The 19,674-nt window shown below is 37.0% G+C and overlaps 1 protein-coding gene across 1 annotated transcript in view; it reads right to left on the bottom strand.

Annotated features, from left to right (window-relative positions):
* prmt3 (protein arginine methyltransferase 3) overlaps positions 1–19,674 on the bottom strand; it is a 77,055-nt gene that overhangs the window by 24,125 nt on the left and 33,256 nt on the right. Inside the window, exons 12-13 of the mRNA XM_015373346.1 lie at positions 10,769–10,956; positions 5,430–5,516 (exon numbers count right to left, since the gene is read on the bottom strand). Coding sequence (XP_015228832.1) covers positions 5,430–5,516; positions 10,769–10,956 — 275 coding nt within the window. The remainder of the gene's footprint in view (positions 1–5,429; positions 5,517–10,768; positions 10,957–19,674) is intronic.

The following is a 19,674-nucleotide window of genomic DNA, read 5'->3' as shown; positions in this document are numbered from 1 at the left end:
CTTTGTGTGAGGGATTGCATTCGAGTCAATGAGTCGATGCAATCAACTGGTTTTCCTTAGATAGAAAACATTAAATCAATTTGACTATATGATCTGGTGAACTGTAAAGTGCCTTAAAATGATGTGTTGTGAATTGGCACTATATAAATAAACTGAATTGAATTGTTTTCTCAGCATCTAAGTGTTAAAAACTGTTTGGATCCATTGGAAAGGTTTTAATTACCATATTTTCTGGACTATAAGCCGCTAGCTCTTTCCCACGCTTTGAACCATGTGGATTATAAGAAAGTACAGCTTTTCTGTGCATTTCCAAAAAACCAGAAGGGGGGAAGACAAAGTTGGAAATAAAAGAATAAGGGGCTAATTTCCATTTAGCACAAGAACATGCTAGCATCAGGCATGGCAGAGAACAAATGTCCCGAATATCACACATTTTGCGATTTATTAACACTGCCGAACCAATGAAGAGACTGGGCTCAACTCCTGCAGAGCTGAAATAAGGAGCTGAAGAAGCCCCATCTTTCAGTAGAAGCTCTTACTACTACCAGCCAACAAGCTAACGGGAGCTAGTGTTCTTCTTCATCCCTACTACAGAGGCTATATGTAGAGCTCCCCCTAAAGGTTTGGTGGAAGACAGTTCAGTAGATATCAGCGGCTTATAGCTTGGTCTGGCTTATATACGTACATTTCCATTTTTTTTCAAAACATTTATTGAGCATGTTAGTGAGGTGTGCTCTATAGTCCGGAAAATAAGGAATATAGTATTTTTAACTAACACCCTTTCAATAACATGACAAATGAGTGTCTCATAGAAACCACTGCTTCCACAGGGAAATAGTTTGTTTACAAATAATACTCATGGCTAGTTGATATCGTCCCTTTAACATAATATACTGATGTAGTGATGTAGACTACAAAGTGAGTTTCTCCATTAATGATTCTCTTCTTAATGCACTAAAGTGTCCTTGAAGTTGACGAGGGCCTGACCTTAAAACCAACGCTCACGACACACAATTTAAATTTGATGGAAAGTAGGTTAGAGATGAATTGCACAGGGTTTTTTTTTGCCTCTGCTCAGCACAGCTACAGTAACCACGTCAGCAGCAGTTAGACAGCGGTGTAAAATTAATTATTCACAGAAACTTATTCTCTCTTTCTATGCATCAACATACATCACTGCCAGCCCTGGGAAGACATTGAGGCCATTTTCTTACCTTTTCTCGAATTAGGTAAGTTATCATGATGGTATAATGACGGAGAGCCAAAAAATGAGTTGGTAGAGAAAAAAGAAAACAAAAAAAACAACAACCCTCCATTTAATGAAACTTTCATCACCTATATTTGTTCCTGTCTGTGTTTTTTAAAGGCAGTGTGTGTAAAAAGGGACTGAACTTGTGAGATATAAGTGACAGGAAAAGAAGGGAGGGTTTCAAAAAATAAAAAATAAAAGCAAAAGCAGGAGGATTTGTCTTATGCTGGAAAGGCGCAGACGCACGGGTAGTGCTGTTCATTTAATGCAAGGTTAGGCAGCCTGAGCTGATGAATGGACTGTCGGCGAGAGAACAAAAGCAGGCGTTCAATCACAGGACAGGAGAGGCAGCAGCTACCCTCTTCCCAATCCCCAAACACTAGTCTAGGAGCATTTTACCCTTCACACATTATACCCTCAACTACTACTAAGAAGCTAGAGCCAAGTCTGACAACAGATCAGTATCTTTAAAGGTGGGATGTAAGAGGAGGAGGCTTGTTACAGTAGAAACTCCCCAAGTGATTTCTATCACACAGGACATACACATTTGGATTAAACACATGTCAGAAAAAAAAGATGAATCTGGTAACTGGAGAAATATGTGTGTTTTTGCAGTTCCTCACAAGATCTTCGTGGCGAGATTAATTGGAAGCAAAAGAGAAAAAAGCAACAGCTAAAAAAAATGTAATTAAAGAAAAACTCAACACGCCTTGCCCTTATATTGAATCATCTGTTTTCCTGCATTGGACTCCAAGTATGCCTGCACTTAGAGCCAAGAAATAGAACTTGGATGTTTTCAATTACAGAGGAGAGAAGACAGGAAAAATGAGAGGATGTTTACGAATGCCATTATATCCACCAGCTTTATCCAGAGAGCACAGGCCAGATAATAACTATGTATTGATTGTCCATTAAACCAATACACCCGACAGTGCAGCACAAAAACACTACGATGCGACACAGGACCTCTTCGACACAATAGGGTCTGTGAGACAGATTGCTTCACAAAGCATCAGGAGCTAAAAAGTGTCGCTAAGCTATATTTACTACTTGTTTTATAGAGAGAAATGTGTCTCAGTGGGAAGGAGTTGTGAGGTCAGCTGGGACACATGGTGCCAACAACCTACCAAATTGTCCAATATCACATTTTACAAGAAATGGTATAGTGACCGATGCTTCCCAACCAAAAGTTATACAAATTTAATTGAAGACCTAGTGTTATTTTGGCTTTTTTATTACAATATTAATTATAATGTTGAAATTAATAATTATGGAAATTTAAAACACCTTTACCTACAGTTTCCTCTATTGTGATTTAATGAACAAAGCAGAAAGAAAATTACTAATTAATTTAAGACATCTTGAAAAAAATCTGGGGAAAAAAAAACAGTGAATGTAATTTAGATTTTACCTCTTTATTAAATAGGTGACAAGTCCATCTTCTTGGAGCTTAATCTTTGTAAGTACAGCTGTTCTTACAAGGTCTCAGAGGCATTAAACCGTCCCTGCAATTAAATAGAAAACTGGGAACCTTTGTGGTTTGGGGATACTTTTTTTTTCTTTTTAGCAGCAAAAGAAAAGCTGGCTGTCCGTCCTTTTCTAGATGGCTAGGCTTACCTTCAAAACCTATGGTTAAGTGTCCAAATTATGACCAAAACATGTCAACTTTCTCAGCTAATGATTAGTGAGGAAACAAGTGTTCTGTTACTTTATCAAGCAGATGTATATCTTTACATGTTTGTTTTTACTGGAAAATTTTACAGACTGATGGTATTTTCTACAGTAAACCCCAAAACACATCCCGCCAAAAAAACAACAAAAATTGTGTTCAAGATGGTTTGGGCAAAGGTGAATAGAACAAGACATTTCCCCTCTTGACACTGTCAGACTGTATTCATTGTTGTGGACAAGGTTAATATGGCAGTCATATTGTTATGAGTAATTTTTGATGATGATGATGGTGATGATGATACAGAGAGACAGTATTGTAATATATATGTACAAGAAAACATGGTGGCACGTTGGCTTAAACATGTATATAAATGTACTCTTTATCAGACAATATCATCTGAAAATTTAGAAAATTTCTATTTAAAAATAAAATCCTGTCTTAAATTCTGTGGGTTTTTTTTCGTTTTCTTATGCAGGCCGGTTAATTATATGTCAGTCTGAACGCCTAAGTTCCGCCAGTCATATATCAACAGTCCTCTGTCCATCAAATTTTTTTGTGTCTTAGCATCTTGATTCATATATGTCGCAGCTAATATACGCAACGGCTGAAATAAGAAATAAGAATAATTAATTCTTTATTACTTTATTACTGGGAGTTCCATCCCAGTGTTCGAGGGGATGGATAACTGTGTCTTCAGCAGGCGTAGAGCTAACAGAACTGGTAGCATTGTGAGGCAAGGGCTCAAACATGTACGGCTGGAAGCCTTTTACACCAAATGGAGCTTCTGCCTCCCTGGCGTCCTCTTCCACAACATCTCCGTCCCCGCTTTCCTCCTCTACATAAAAAATGTATGACGGAGGAGACTCATCCACGACCTCCGACACAAAACTCTCCTCCTCTTGCATGTTTCCGCTGTCCATAGCATTACTTGCCAGTGTCGTTACTAAGTCACCAATTTAGTTCTACTTGGTCCCAATGTAGTTTCCTACTAGCACTAAGTTGCTAACTGGTTAGCAATGATGCTTCCGAGAAACTGGCTACAATCAAACTTGCTTGCGAACGTTCTGCCACAAGAATACCACCCTATTGATAAACGACCAATTAAATTCACTTTAATCACTTGTGTAAAGTCATGCACCACTCGGGAAAATTCGGGAATGCAACGTTTGGAACAGCTGCTTCCCTATGACTTTAAAGCCTACTGTACTCCACTGTGTGCTGCACATCTGCAAACTGGTTACAGTAAGGCCAAGATGTATAAATCACAAGTTGCGTACAATGATGCACTTCAGATTCTACTCAAGGTCCCTCGTCAGACTATCTTGACCCCTAACAGTTAGCTGTGTTTCCTTAGCTGAGTTAGAGGTATAGCGAGAATTAAATTTAGGTTATGAACAGGAATGGTAACGATTAAATAAAAGTAAGTTAGTAAGTGTAGTAGCTATAACAAATGTCAGTCCTTGTGATGTTCTACTTTGAGTAGAAGTATAAACGTAGGTGTGTTGTCGTGTGTTTAAGTGCATGATGATAGACACCTAGCAGAAGAATCTTAAATGACAACATAAACTTTTATTAACCTGTTGCATAGGACAAATTTAGAAAAAATACCATCAAGCTGGCTGTTACCCAGGAATAGACGGGAGCAGGGCTAATGAGTGCTCAGCAGATGGTGCTTATAAGAGAAAGTGGCAGCTTAGTCTAGCCTAGCCTGCCTTTATTAAAGCATGAAGAGTGAGCAGAAGGATACTAGTAATTATACCACGGATTGATATTTTGAGGTCGAGGATTTTGAACCCCATCAACACCAGAGGTTGAGGGAGATTTTGTGTTGCCCAGTGTGCTAGATGGAAGCTTTTCAGTTTAGCTAAATCAAGGCATAGATTCAGTGATGCCCCTATTTGCTGCCACTAAGGACGCACAAATCTGAAAGGGGTCGTATTTATACCTGAACATGATGCTATGATGCTGAAGCCTATATGAGTGACAAAAGGATGTACTGTTTGGATCAACAAGAAATTTAAAATGCAGAATGCAATCTTCAACCACTTAAGCTGTCACTAAAAAGGTTTTAGGACAATAGTTTTAGAACTAAATTATCTCACATGAAAAATTTAAATATTAGCACACCCTATCCCTAGTTTATATAGTTAGAAATGCAAAAAAAAAAACTTTATTTGATAAGTTATCCTTTAATTAAAACATTGCATAAAACATTATCATTTAATAAGTCCCATTTGTTAATATCTCTGATTCAATTATGTATTTTTACACATTTCTGTTCAATGACAGGTGTTAAAAGTGGACGAACAAACATATAAGTTGCATTTTGTTGCCTTAAATACTTTCAACAACATAACGGAAGTGTAAATATTTATTTATTTTTTGCTGAGACAATATTTTTGCTGCATAAAACTATGATAAAAGCTGGTAAAATAGTGTGCCTATGATGTTAGCACAGTAGCATAGGAAGTCAAAAGCAATGTTAACATCAGGCTTTGTAATTCTTACCGTCCATTCTGTTGTCTTTGTCATCTTTAGGGAAAAGTCTGCAGTAAACTCAAGCTCTGACAGGCATACTGTGTTACAGTCCAACATCTTTGAAAAGAAAAAAAAAAGAGATAAAATGACAATAAAATGAAGAAATACATCATAAAGTAAAATAATAACATGTATTTATCAAGGCATTGCTTGTGTTACTGGCTGTTTCAAACAGCATTATTTAAACATATGTCCATAACAAAAAGTCCAGAATAGAACATAGTTTTGATCATACAGTCTTGTTTCCAGCCACATGAGAAGCACCGCACACCAAAAATGGTATGATTTCACCAAGAAAATTTAGCTGTCAGATGGAATATCTTGCCAAAACTCTCGAGATCAAGTGAAATTAGACACTGCATGTGGACAACATGTGGTAAATTATAAATGTTTTAAATCAGGTTGGGTCTGGATTAGCCAGCAGGTGGGTCCAGATCCGGACTGCGGTCTGCAAATCTGTGACCTCTGCTGCGTGTTTAATGGATATATGTTTCTACACCTACAGGATTAAAATCAGGGGGCCAAGATTCAAGTTAAAGATTTATCGAATTTAAGAAAAAGAATTATAACAATATTAATCTTTATTTGCTTTTACAGCTTTAGATCCTTACAAGGATTTATTTTCCTCTTCATTTAACCCATCCTCATGAAGAACAGTGGGCTGCCTGCATTCAGGGATCCTAAGTCAATGTCCGTGGAACCAGGGAACTGCAGCCCTCTTTGGAAGCAACTCCCATAATATAACCATTAGGCCACACTAATATAAACTACAGTGAGGAAAATAAAGATTTGAACATCCTGCTATTTTGTAAGTTCTCCCACTTAGAAATCATGGAGGGGTCTGATATAGTTATCGTAGGTGCATGTCAATTGTGAAAGATATAATCTATATAAAAAAAAAATTCAGAAATCACCATATGTTTACGTAAGGCCGTAATACATGCTTGTCCCCATTTTCACCCACAGGCGGTGAGTCTGACAGTGGAAAAATTGCAAATCTTATGAAAAAGTAAGCTTGCACGAGCAATGCAAACAGCAACTTTTAAACAGAGCGTGCATGAGGAGAAATGGGCTCATGCATGCTCTCACATGTGTTTAATAGGTGTTCTCTCTCAAGAGCGGGTACAGGGTTGTGCATGTGCATTTTTTTTTAAGTGGAGAGTGGTGGGTCTTTTCAAAGAATTCAAAGAAATCCTCCACTATACCTTTAAGTATTGTAATATAGTGTTATTGGATTTTTTTTTTTTGTATTTTTTGGTAAGTTAGATTAGCTCCCCTTTGAAATGTCACAAAATAGATTGTACTATGCAATGAGGACAAAATAATTTATCTGAATTTAGCATCAACTTATCTAGACTTTTTCTATCTGTTCAGGAGATATCAAAAAACAAAAATCCAAGTATAACAGTTTCCTTTATCAAAATGTAAGCATATGAGTAATAACACTCACATTTTGTAGACTTTCAACTGTCGTAAATTATCACATAAACTTGATTTCCCAAAAACAATCCGTAATATCTGAACAATAATTGGTAAAATTGTTTCATTTTAGTTGTTTTATCTTTAATTAATCTGGCCAATATAATGCTTTGATGCCAACTGTTACAAATGGTTTAAAAGTTCTAGAAAGTATAAGAGTCTAAGCATCCATTAAAAAAGATTATAAATCAAAACAAGCTCTTATATTAGCATATTACTGGAAGTGTGGAGTTGAGGTGCGCATTAGCCTACTTAGTATCAGAGAAAATGCCCACTTTTCGCAAAAAAATTCTTCTAATAGCAAACTTTTCTCTGTATTGTGCACAGAAGAGAAAAAATTCCCACTAAATCCAAGGTCTTGGTCTCTAATTTATTGTTTGTGATGTTTCCAGCGTTTTATTGTCATTACATTGTCAATTACAAGTACAGTGCAATGAAATTCACTCTCTGCATTTAACCCGTCCCGTTGTGGAGCAGTGAGCTGCCATTTGGGACGCCGGGGGAACAGGGTTAAGGGTTAAGTGTCTTGCTAAACCCGGGCTTACGCTGTACGATTTTTTGCCCTTTTCAGTCCAGCTTCCCAGTCGTGCGAGATTGGGCCAACTTTCAACCTGATTGTGCGTTATGTTGTGTAAAGGGGGTAACGAGGCCCGATCAGCCTCTCACGACCACCTCCCAATCAGGAACTGTCAGGAGAACATCAAACATGTTTGATTTTCAGTCGACCTTTGTGGGCAAATCGCCCAAATCTTCTTCTCAAATGAAAACACAGAAGCATGGTGGGGGTGTGAGTAAAATGGAGTTCTTTCTTTTAAATTGACAGACCGTATTAGCCAAGTTTGCTCGGCCATGTCTTTGTCCAAATACATTGCCGCCTTTAATTCCTAGAGTTTTTCAGCACAAAAAATTGCACAAATTGCCAAGGCAGCACGTTTCACGCTGGTGAGCTTCATATTCCTCTTCTACTGGTTTGGCTTTCGGATAGAGGAGTACGAGTAGCGCTATCTCACTGCGGAGCTCAGTCCAACGTGGTTTTTAGACGCACAGTGTGAGCAGGTAGATCGGATCAGAGCGTCCTGCTGCACAGTGTGAGAACATACACCGTGAGCTGTGAACTCACACTGTACGACAAAACCCTGCCGATTCGTCGTACAGTGTGAGCTGTAGCTGTGTGCAATGATTGAAAAAAAGTGCAAAGTGTATGCCCGGCTTAAAGGAATAGTACACCCAAAACATGATTAGCCTTCATTTTCTACTCACCCCCATGCTGAACAACACTCTGGAGTACTTTTTTGATATCTCAAATGCATCTGGAGATCTGGGAGGCTTCTTGCTGTCTGCTGACATTCAAATAATGGAGGTGCCCAGCGCCCGAGGCATAAAGGTCCATAAAAGTCCACAAAAAACGTTTCAATATTCCTCCATACTGCTCGTCCAATGTATTCCAAGTTTCCTGAGTGGGTAGCATCCAGAATTTACTCGAAACGAAGTCATTTAGAATGATTTTAGAGCATAAACAGTAGTGTATAGGATTTCCTGAAAGCGCGCACATGCGCGATCACGACGCTACGGAAGCCGGCACACCAAACCAGCGCATTCAGCTCGGCAAAGAACTCATGCTCTTCCTCAACACTGAAGTCCTCAGACATTTTTCTTTCGTTGTTTCTTTCTTTGCACAGGTAAACGCACATTTCTTCTTCTACGCTTGCATTATTGGAAGAGCAGACGCTGAATGCGCACTTTCATCTGGTTTGGTCTGCCGGCTTCCGTAGCGTCGTGATCGCGCATGTGCGCGCTTTCAGGAAATCCTATACACTACTGTTTATGCTCTAAAAACATTCTAAATGACTTCGATTCGAGTAAATTCTGGATGCTACCCACTCAGGACACTTGGAATACATTGGACGAGCAGTATGGAGGAATATTGACACGTTTTTTGTGGACTTTTATGGACCTTTCTGTCTCGGGCACCATAGACCTCCATTATTTGAATGTCAGCAGACAGCAAGAAGCCTCCCAGATCTCCAGATGCATTTGAGATATCAAAAAAGTACTCCAGGGTGTTGTTCAGCATGGGGGTGAGTAGAAAATGAAGGCTAATCATGTTTTGGGTGTACTATTCCTTTAAGAGAGCCAGAGTTGCAGTCTGTCGGAGTAGGCTTTAAACGCACAATCTCAGGATTCCAAGCCCTATTCCCTGATCACTAGGCCGCCACTCCGGCCAAAAATACTTCTTTCTCAATCTACTCATTCTCACCAGATGAGTAGATTGGGGAAAGACTGAAAGAGAAGTTAGATAGTTCTATTGCTTTACCCTTTTACCCTTTAACATAAGTGAAACCAAAGACTTGTCTGCTGTCAGAAAAATATTGTTTGTTAAAATGTGGCTCAGTTAATAACAACAGCATAGTCAATGTATTTAATGAGGACAAGCAGGGACCCAAAATGACAGCAAGTTAAGCTGTTTTGACTTTAGAAAACTCTCATCTATTTAGCAGGAATTTATAATTCTAGAAAACCACTCTCAATTTTACGGAATTGCAGCCAGCTCTAATGGAATGCTATTGGATCGTATCAACGGGAGGCAATAGATGAGAGTCCTTGTAATTTGGGCAGAGGGGGTGACAATTTGTCACTTGAGGGGAGAAGCTATCGATTAGAGAATTCAAATTCCATTACATCAAAGTTCCCCCCTCATTCATCACCTGCCCTGATGGGTGAAAGACGCAACACTTATCAGAGGGGGTAACTGGGAAAGGAATACAGCTCCAGCGTCGTATGAAGAGCCAGGAGCAAAGGGTGTCCCTTTTGGTTCTTAGATGTGGCATTGTTTCACTTCATTTGTTTGTGGGTGTGTGGGTTTTATCTCAGAGAAACAAATGCAAACACTTTATTACAACCCCTTTATTTAAATTCTGCTGAGAGTAATTTAGTTTTCCTAAGAGGGACCTAAACAAGGATTAGTCAGATCCATCACCCAGCTCTACAGCATCACAACAAACACCTCCCTAAACTTTGTGGCTCTATGTCTAAGTCAACAGCTAACTCTATCTAACAGCCTAAACCTTAAAACTTAATATTTCCATGTCTGCATAACACAGGGGGGAAACACATAATTGCTTGTCAATGCTGCTTTCTGATAACATGTTTAATGCTTTAAGATTCCCCTTAACTGAAAAGCTTTCTAAGACAGCAGTGTTGTTTGTATGCTATGGGAACATAGCTATAACCTAACCACAGCTGGGCTTCTATTCTCTGGACCCTTTTCTAAGACACTCAACTTTTATTAGTATTTTTTTTCTGTTTATTTTACTGATTTAGAGAATGACTTGCTTGTCTGCTTCAGATAAATTTCCTACTGCATAATGGGTGAAAAAATGATGGCCTGGAATTTTCCATTGTGTTCTTACAGAGTAGCAGGATTAATGCTTTACTCAATTACAGTAACCTGAGCAGTTAACTGTTTAATAGCTGACATTTTTCGAACGTCTGAGGTCCACAGAATAAGAAAAATTTTGCTACTAGAAAAAAAGTAGTTTTCCTACATTTCAAGTTCTGAGCTCAGTCCTGCTGAAGTCAGGACGACTGTCACATATGTGGCTTTGTTAGGAGTTAAAATCTCCTTGCAGAAAGTACAATTTGAATACAAACCAGACCAACCAAATAAACATAAAAGTAAACATAATAAAATTCACTCAATGTTTGACCAAACAAGCCGATTAAAGGAGTTTTCTGTTGTGAACACACCCTTGGTAAGTGGTTGAGCAGCCTGCAAACTAAATAAGATTCTTCAGATTTGTTCTAATTTGTTGATAAAAAAATTCTCATACCTGTATGACGGCAGGTTCAGATATGAGTGTCTCTGCATTCACGACTTCCACCACAGCCTCAGGCACCACAGCACTCTTCATGCATGCCATATTGAAGCCATAAACATCATCCCAGAATCCAATCCGACTTTGGTGCTTCTCTGCATCTCCCACAGCAGCCAGGCTGATGTTACAGAGATCTGGATACACTAAAAAAAGAAAGAAAGAGAGACCCTTTTTAAGACGGAACAAGGCCTCTATTTCAATACTTCCAGAAAATATAAAGAAGAATACACTTACATTTAAAAGCTATCTGAAAATGTGTTGCTTAGCATTGGCATATGGAAAATATCTCAAATGTTGTTTTCAGAGATCCACGGAAATACATTCTTTAAAATTTTAGCCTTTATTTTACCCTATGCAAAATATCATTTATCATAACTAGAGAAATGGGTGGAAAGTTCACATCGCAAAAAGATTTGTTTTAATTCAACACATTTAATGACTACAAACAGATTCAACAAATTCAATCAGAACAGTAAGGAATGAAGTGGGTGTGGACTTTTACATCAATTTTATAAATGTGCTGTAATGACTGTATTCATCACTCTTGTACAAACAATGGCCTGATGACCATTTTGTCCTACTTTAATTTTTCATACTTTATTTTGCAGTCTAAGAAGGTAGAAGGGGGTGATCGTAACAGTTACATAACTTTGCTCAATACAGGAAAATAAAATCCACAAAATGTATTTATTCTTTATTCTGCATGTTTAAAATTTGATTTGTCAATTCAATACACAAATGGAGTTAAATCTTAGATCTCAGTGCCTCTCATGCTACTACTGCTGTCAGCTTTAGTTCTAGATGTTCTGCAAAACCAAGTAAAAAAAAACAACAAAGAAATGTAAATGACTGCCATGCATCGCTCCTAATATTAAATAGATACCTTTATTTGGAAACTTATTGGTATATTTAATCATATTGGAATGGTTTTGTCCCTGTAGAGATAAATTAACAATCATTTTGTTTCAGGGAAACTAAACTATTCTTGATAGTGTTTTTCTATTCCAGTGTCTCTTAATTTATAACATTATCTATTATTTATAACATTATCTTATTTTATATTAATTATTTATTAACCGCAGTATTAAGCTTGTATACAAACAATTTTATTGTTAGTTTTCATATTTCGTATTAGTATGCCTCTTAAAATGTAGATCTACAATCAAATATAAGATGCCTGATTTAAATGAAGAACTGGACAATGCCAGTCATTGTGGTAATTTTCACAAAAATGTTTTTCTTTATTCTAGGTAGATGTTTCAAGGGGCTGCAGGTCTTTAATAACTGCAAGGTAGGTAAACGTAATATTTTACTTCTTTATCCACTTTTGCCAAAGTCCTTTTCATCCAGTTATGTCCTGGTCATGAAGATCAAACAGCTTTATAACTGTTCTGTCATACATATTAATATTTGAAAAAGGAAAACTAATTCCAATGTCACAATATGCATACGTTTTTGTTCAGTATTACTACTTTACCCAGTTGTTATACTCAACACATGACTCTGTGGAAAAGTTGTGAGTAAAATTAAAAATTAAAAAAAGAACCTTCAGCATCGAATTGGGTTTCTTCAACCATTTCAGCGCTCACTTAAAAAATAAACTTAGTTTAGCAACATGCACCATTCCTGCTTTAAACCTGCTGTTGTGAAACGCTGCAAAACATTTCTTAGTACCTACATCTAAATGAAATGCACCAAATCAAGTGTTTTTTGTTATTGTTGGGTAATAAACCATGCAGTATAAAGCGCAACGTTAAAGCTTATAACTGCTATTTCTGTACATTTTAATCAATACTTTTTAGATAATAAAAATTTAATTAATATGATTCCCTATTTATTGGTAAATCAGATAAAATAATGCAACCTACTTTTATTTACTGACCTATTAGGTCCTAGAGCAAGTGTGCTAATAAATGTTACAAAATCAATGATCAAATTACTCTGTTTTAAGCGAAAGTTTTTCTAAAGAAAAAAAAAGGGAGATATAATAAAAGTTATGATTAATGGCTGCACCTTTATCACACAACGTCTGTGGAGTTGTAGTGAATTACTACTGAAAATAATTCTTCTAAGAAATGAAAGCAAAAAATAGATAAATAGCTATTAAATTGTATTTCTAATTTATTGTAGCACAGCAAGCTGAGGTCAGATGCAGTTTTAGATTTCACATACAGTTTGTGGAGACTTGTTTTTTCCTTCAGTTATACAAATAACTATCATTATGCAGCAGATGTAAGAGACAATTTTAGGACACTTGCTTTAGGTTTTGTATTACAGATAACTGAATAAAATAACTCTTATAAAACAGGTTTTTAGACCTCCAAGAGGGACACAGCATTTTTGTATCGCATTGTTTTCTTTATAGCTTTTCTCTGTGTCGGCTTACACTGTAAATGACTGAATGAATAATTCATGACCTAAAATGAACATTAAATGCTAACTTTAATGTTTGGTCATTGAATTTCAGATCTAAATTTCTTAGATCAGTGGTGAAAAGACATAGCATTAATAGATAATATCCTCTGCAATTAGATACTAGATGCTCGAAGCCAAATATACTCCTGCTGTGAAGTAGCATTAGCCAATACTGAGGCCTTCGGCCCAAAGTAAGGGTTTGACTACATTCATGAAGAGAAGTCAAAACTAAACAAATTTAAAAGTTGAAAGAATGCATCACACAGAAAAATGAATTTATCATACAATACTATGTAATAGAATATATAACTAGTATTTCCAAAAAATATGCAGTGGTTATAAAACTCAAGATTATTCATTTTAAATAAATCTCAGTTAAATAATGTCTACCAAAACTGGAAAATATAAGGTACTTTAGGATTGACCACCAAAATATTTTTCATTTGGTTCACACACTAAAGTTTGATCCAAAACACCCATACATTCGTTAATGACAAAGATTAAGATTAGAACTGACTAATATATAAAAACCTAGTTTTAAATATCAAAACATATAAAGAGATTTGGTGTTTTTTTATATATATATATATATATATATATTTCAGAAAACATGCATTTAAGATAATTTGGTTTCTAAGATGAAACATTCACTACTGCTTTAAATTTCAATGAAAGAGATGCCAAAGCTTAAGGAAAGACAAGTTTATTTATATAGCACATTTCAGTGGTAAAACAATTCAGTGCCCTGCCCAAGAAAAGAAGTAAACCTAAAGTAAATTGTGACATAAAGGTCACACACAAAAATTCTATAGAAATAAAATGGAGAATTTTTTTAAGTCCTCGACCACATCTTAAACAGGGGTGCCAATATTTGCGGGGGCACTGCATATGATTACATAAAAAAATAACAGTTGAAAACTTTACTACTTGTGTTTATAAATAACAATAAAAGGCCACTCTAAAAAAAATCTGTTTTTAATCTCGAATTAAGGCCACTTAGTGTTTCATTGCTTTAGGGTTTTCCTGGGAGCTTTTCCACATTAGTGAAGTATAGCACATACAACCTGCTTCTAACTTTCTAAAAACAAAACATAAAAAAAATACATATTAAAGATCCAAATCAATAATGAAAATTAAGCACTTATGCACTAAATGCCTGTAAAGATACAAAGGAAGAACCAATGTGGGACATAGCTGGTAGTTTTGTCTTGGCATCCCAAACTAGAATATGATTTAAAAAATAGAATAAAAAAGCCCGTAAAGAAATATTATTCTTCTTAATGACACAATTGCTTATTTCTGTCAAGGCAATTTTGTTTGTATAGCACAATTCAGTACAAAGGCAATTCAAGGTGCTTTACATTAATTAAAGAGTAAAATAGAATAAAATAATCGCAGAATAAAAGGAAATGAAGATTGAAAAACTTTATAAAAGCAGATGGCGAAAAAAACTAAACAGTTGGACTACAGTTAAGGGCTTAACAGTCAGAGGGTGTTCTAAAAAAAAAAAGAGGTTTCAAAAGAACTCAGGCTTTCAGCACTTTACAGTCTTCAGGAAGTTCAATCAAGACAAGTGGAGAATAGGAACTAAATGCTACTTTGCGATTTTTGCTTCCAGTTCAAGGTGAGTCGGCTTCATTTAGAAAAACCTCAGTCTGGGAGGTTGATAAACTCATAATTTTTAAGTGTTGAGGTGATTATCCATTCATTGATATATAGACTATCTGAGGGATTTTAAAGTATATTCTCTGAGCTACAGAAAGTAAGTGTAAGGACTGCTTGGACATTAGTCCTTTAATCGTGGAAATGTTCTTCGGGTGATAAAAGGCTGACTTAGTAATGGCCTTTATGTGTCTATGAAGGTTCAGGTCTGAGTCCATCATCACACCAACATCTTGGCCATAATCAGGGGTTTCTAGCTGTAATAGCTGAAACTGTGACTTAACTCTGGACCTCTCTTGCTTTGGTCAGTATATTATTATCTCAGTTTGTTTTTTTGTTTTTTTTCCCAGTGATGGAACATTTACCTATTGATCTGTTCTATACATCTAACCAATGCTCTGACGGGTTCATAGTCACCTAGTGATTTTGTGATGTAAAGGTGTATGTCATCTGCATACTTATAGTAACTGATCTTGTTGTTTGCTATAAACTGACATAAGGGGATAAGGGGCCCCAAGAATGGAGCATTGCAAGTGATTTTTCTGATTTCTAAATTTTCTCTTGTGGTCGGAAAATTTATATTTCTCTCATTTCATTTACTGATTTATGCTATTTACTCACTGAAAAATGTTTTTACCCATTCTGGTGAAAAGAAAGTGCTGATTTCCTTGGTATGGCTACTTCTTCTTATAATATGTGCTTTTCATCAAGATGTGCTATTGGGAACAGCATAATACCAATAAAACCAAGAGGAAAATTAGCTAAACTGTGCCCATACAACAAGAATTTTATCTCATACAACGAGAATTTTATTCAGAAAAGACTTTTCAACTTTCTGATTAATTAAGAAAAGAAACATACTATAAAATAACTGTTATTTGTGACTAACTGCAATCGACATGTCAGATAAAGATGCTGGAAATAAAAAGTGAGCCTACTCATAAACATCGTTCGGTTTGACCGTCTCTTCTTGCTCAAAAAATAAAACATTTTTCTGTTTCAGCACCACTGTCCGTCAGTATTTCCTCCAAAGCCTATTGGATGGATAATTTTTGCTTCTGTGCCATCACGACAACAGCAATTTTTGTTTTATTCACAGCACACAAATCAACAAGCCGGCTGTGTCTGCTGCATGAGTAAAGCACTCTGTGCGCAAAGCAGTTCTGCTCACATATTTAATATTCTATTTGGATTATTTATTATATGTGTTATACATTGCTGGAAAACCTTGAGTGTGTATTTTTCAATGATTCCAGCCATGGGGGGGCATTCCCACTCAGGGAAGCATTTTGATGGGAGTCAGAAAATTCTGATAGAAATTGACATGCTATTTTCTGTGTTTAAAGTGTTTTAAAACCAAAATAATATAAGAAAAAAACAAATTGGTGGCTTCTTTCAAGCCTATCTTTAAATAGGATTTAGAAAAAAAATCGATTGTTTTTTTGCCTTACATTTAAGCTGTAAAAAAAAGAAAAGAAAAAAAAAAATTAATTCAATTCTTAGAGGCTCAAAAAGGTTAAATAGCGATGGCATCCTGAATCATGAATGTCTTTGTGACCTTGGTGTTCTTTGAAAGATCCTGGGTTTGATTTCCAGTTGCAGAAGGACGGATATCCAGTGTAAGAACTTTGCCAATTCTGTGTCCACATTGTATTTGCTTTGGCGACCCCTGCATAAGGAAGCCCCGAAAGGACTCAAATAATTCCAGCATATGTGTAAATAACCATGACATAACCATTGATAAATAAGGCTGTGCAAAAACTATAAAAGAATGGTGACAGCTTAGTAATGGGAAACTTATTGCCTCCCAAATCAGCTTAGGCCTGACCATGTGTATTAGCATTCGGTTGAACTAAGTAGACCCTTATTTACACATGCAAACAGAAGGTCTTATCTGTTCGTCTTTCTCGGACAATAGAACTGATTGAGTAATTACGTTCATCGAGTGAAGGTAAAATTGTTGACTTGGCAGAATCAGGACAGCACTGTAAGATTGCTGGGGAAAGGACCTGGAAGTGATTAAAAGCCAAACCTGGCAGTGCTGTGCAGAAAGACAAAAAAATTAAGAAGGGCGGACTAGGCAGGCATCAATAGATTCATGGCTTTGACATCTGCGTCCTTCTCGAATCGCTGCTCACAGCCCGTTTGTCAAGCACACCACTCCCCTTCACCCCCACACCCTGTACTCTTGCTCTTTTTTTGCCCCCCATCTAACACCCCAACCCAATGGTCGTCTGTATAGAGGAGTGGGGAAAAAAGTGTGTGAGGGGGAGTAGTACAAAACAGACTTTTTTCCCCTGGACACTGTACTGTGCCAGGCATGTGGGGACACATTTAAGGATGAAAGGGAAGTTAATGTTGTGGGGAAAATGGGAGAGCTGCTGTAACTCTGCTCTAATGTAGCTTAAACACACATATAGCAGCAACACTGCAGGGATGGACTAATAACTCAGCACAGTCATGTGCACATACACTTAAAATCTAAAAATATGCTTTAGAATAGAACTGGCTAAATTCAACACAGCAGAATGACTTAATGACTTTGCTATTCTGGAGTATAGGACTCCATCTTCTCTGCATTATACAATGCACTTTCTAGATTTAAACAGCAACATATCAGGTCATAAACAAACAAAAAAAAAAGGATGGAGCAATTTTCCACTTATAATGAGCACAGGTAAAAAACTGTGTTTCTCAAATTCAAATATAAGAAAAAATGTATATCTAGCAGTCAAAATGTAAGGTTGAAATTATTTGTCAACAAAATAAACCATATTGATTTTAAAGAACAGTATGTGTTACTCCATCTCTAAATATATTTCATTGTCAGCAATACCATACATCAAAAGCAGTTCACCAAAGCAGCTGCAGAGGGTAGTAAATCCTAAGTTCCCTTGTGAGCAATGCCCATCCTATCCTATCCCATGACTCACTATGGCTCAAAAAAGTTATGGCAAAAACAAAGCACAAAAACTCTGATTATAATTTCATGAAATATTCTATCTCTGACAGAAACTAAACAGATTTTAAGTGAGAATGATTTAGGCAAGAATGTAACTGTGTCCAGCTGAAATTTCTGACAGTTATAATAAGATCAGATTATATTTAACAGCATTTTTGGCTTATTTCAGTGTTTCATTTGTTACTGGGACTATTGGTTGAAATTAGGGCTAAGCGTAATGCCAAAGTATTATTATAACTAATGTTTTACGAGTACGTCTAAGAATTCATTTGAGTCATCTTTTATTCTTTATTGCGGAATCAGGGAAAATTAACTTCTAAATGAGAGAAAGCATAATTACAAAAATATGTTGATGTGTACATCTTTTTACAATGCATTTTAAAATAAATGCAAACAGGAATGCAAATGATTACTTAATTAGTTAATTTGTGGTTTACTCCTCCTGGGCAATAATTTTTAAAAAGCTGAGTTTTCTTTCCATCATCATATTCTAAATACTGTCATATTATATGGTAAATGCTGACATAATAAAAACTAACACATCATTAAAATATGATATATTTATCAAATATAACTGCCGTATTTTCACGACTATAAGGCGCACTTAAACCTTTTTTTTTTTCCTCAAAATGTGCGGTGCGCCCTATGTGTGTTGTAACTGCGACTTTTGAGACCACCTCATTGAGGAGATGATGAAAGAGTGGCTGAATGTAAGGAGACCAGGTGTTTTTTTTCCACTCATCACCATCGCTGTTAATATGTAACTCCATGCGTGCCCATCTCACAGCTGATGTGAAAAACATGGGGAAACAAATTAACGCTGTGCTCGCTGTTCAACCGCTCGACATCGGTGTGAACCAGACCCAGCAGGTCCAGCAGAAGCAGCGAGTTTACATGCAAAGTCAATGGTTGACGCGCGTATAGGCGCAGCAAAAGGTCCCGCAGCGCGTTTTGAGCAGCAGGCGCAGCGCGTCGGGAGCGTTTAAGCATCTGACGCACCGCCAACGCGCTGCTGCTGCTCGAGATGGAAAAATTGAAGTTTTGCTGCTGGACGCGCCGCATCAACCAATCAGAGAAGCTGATCTGGGAGCTGACAGCGAGACAGACACAGCGCTCTGATTACATATGATATTAATGCAAATGAAAAAGGCTGGATGGATGAGGAGATGATGAAAGCGTGGCTGAGGCAGGTGTATGTGAGGAGACCAGGTGTTTTTTTCCACGCATCACCATCGCTGCGTGCCCATCTCACAGCCGATGTGAAAAAAAAGGGTGAATCAAATGAACGCTGTGCTCGCCGTTATCCCGGGGGGTCTGACAAAGGAACTTCAACCGCTCGACATCGGTGTGAAGCGGCCGTTCAAAGTAAGGCTGCACAGTGTGTAGCGCAGACCACGCTTCAATATTGAGCATAAATCAAAAATGTCTGTGTCAAGGTCACTGCAACAAACTGTTGTAAGAGTATAACCAGGAAGCGGGGTAGGAGGGCAAAATAGGTTTAGCGCCACCGCAGCATGGGAGGGAGAATTACGTCCAGGGGCAAATGGATAAAAATAGACCGGAGAAAAAAAAACAAAATACATGAATCGATAATCTTGCGGACGTATCGATGCATCGGATCGTCGGCTGTTGGATCGATGCATCGATACAAAACGATTATTATTTACACCCCTAGTAACTGTTATATAATGGTGTTTTTGTGATGTTCTAAAAATCATAGGTGGTTTAAATTTCATTTCATAGCTGACAAAGTACAAAACGTGCCTCAGGAGTCTTCCTTTAACCTTCTCACGTTCTGGTGAGCAAAAGACCTCAAAAGATC

This window comes from Cyprinodon variegatus, unplaced genomic scaffold (genome assembly GCF_000732505.1).
Source record: "Cyprinodon variegatus isolate N-32 unplaced genomic scaffold, C_variegatus-1.0 Scaffold86, whole genome shotgun sequence".
Classification (NCBI taxonomy): domain Eukaryota; kingdom Metazoa; phylum Chordata; class Actinopteri; order Cyprinodontiformes; family Cyprinodontidae; genus Cyprinodon; species Cyprinodon variegatus.
This window is presented reverse-complemented; position numbering and strand designations above follow the sequence as displayed.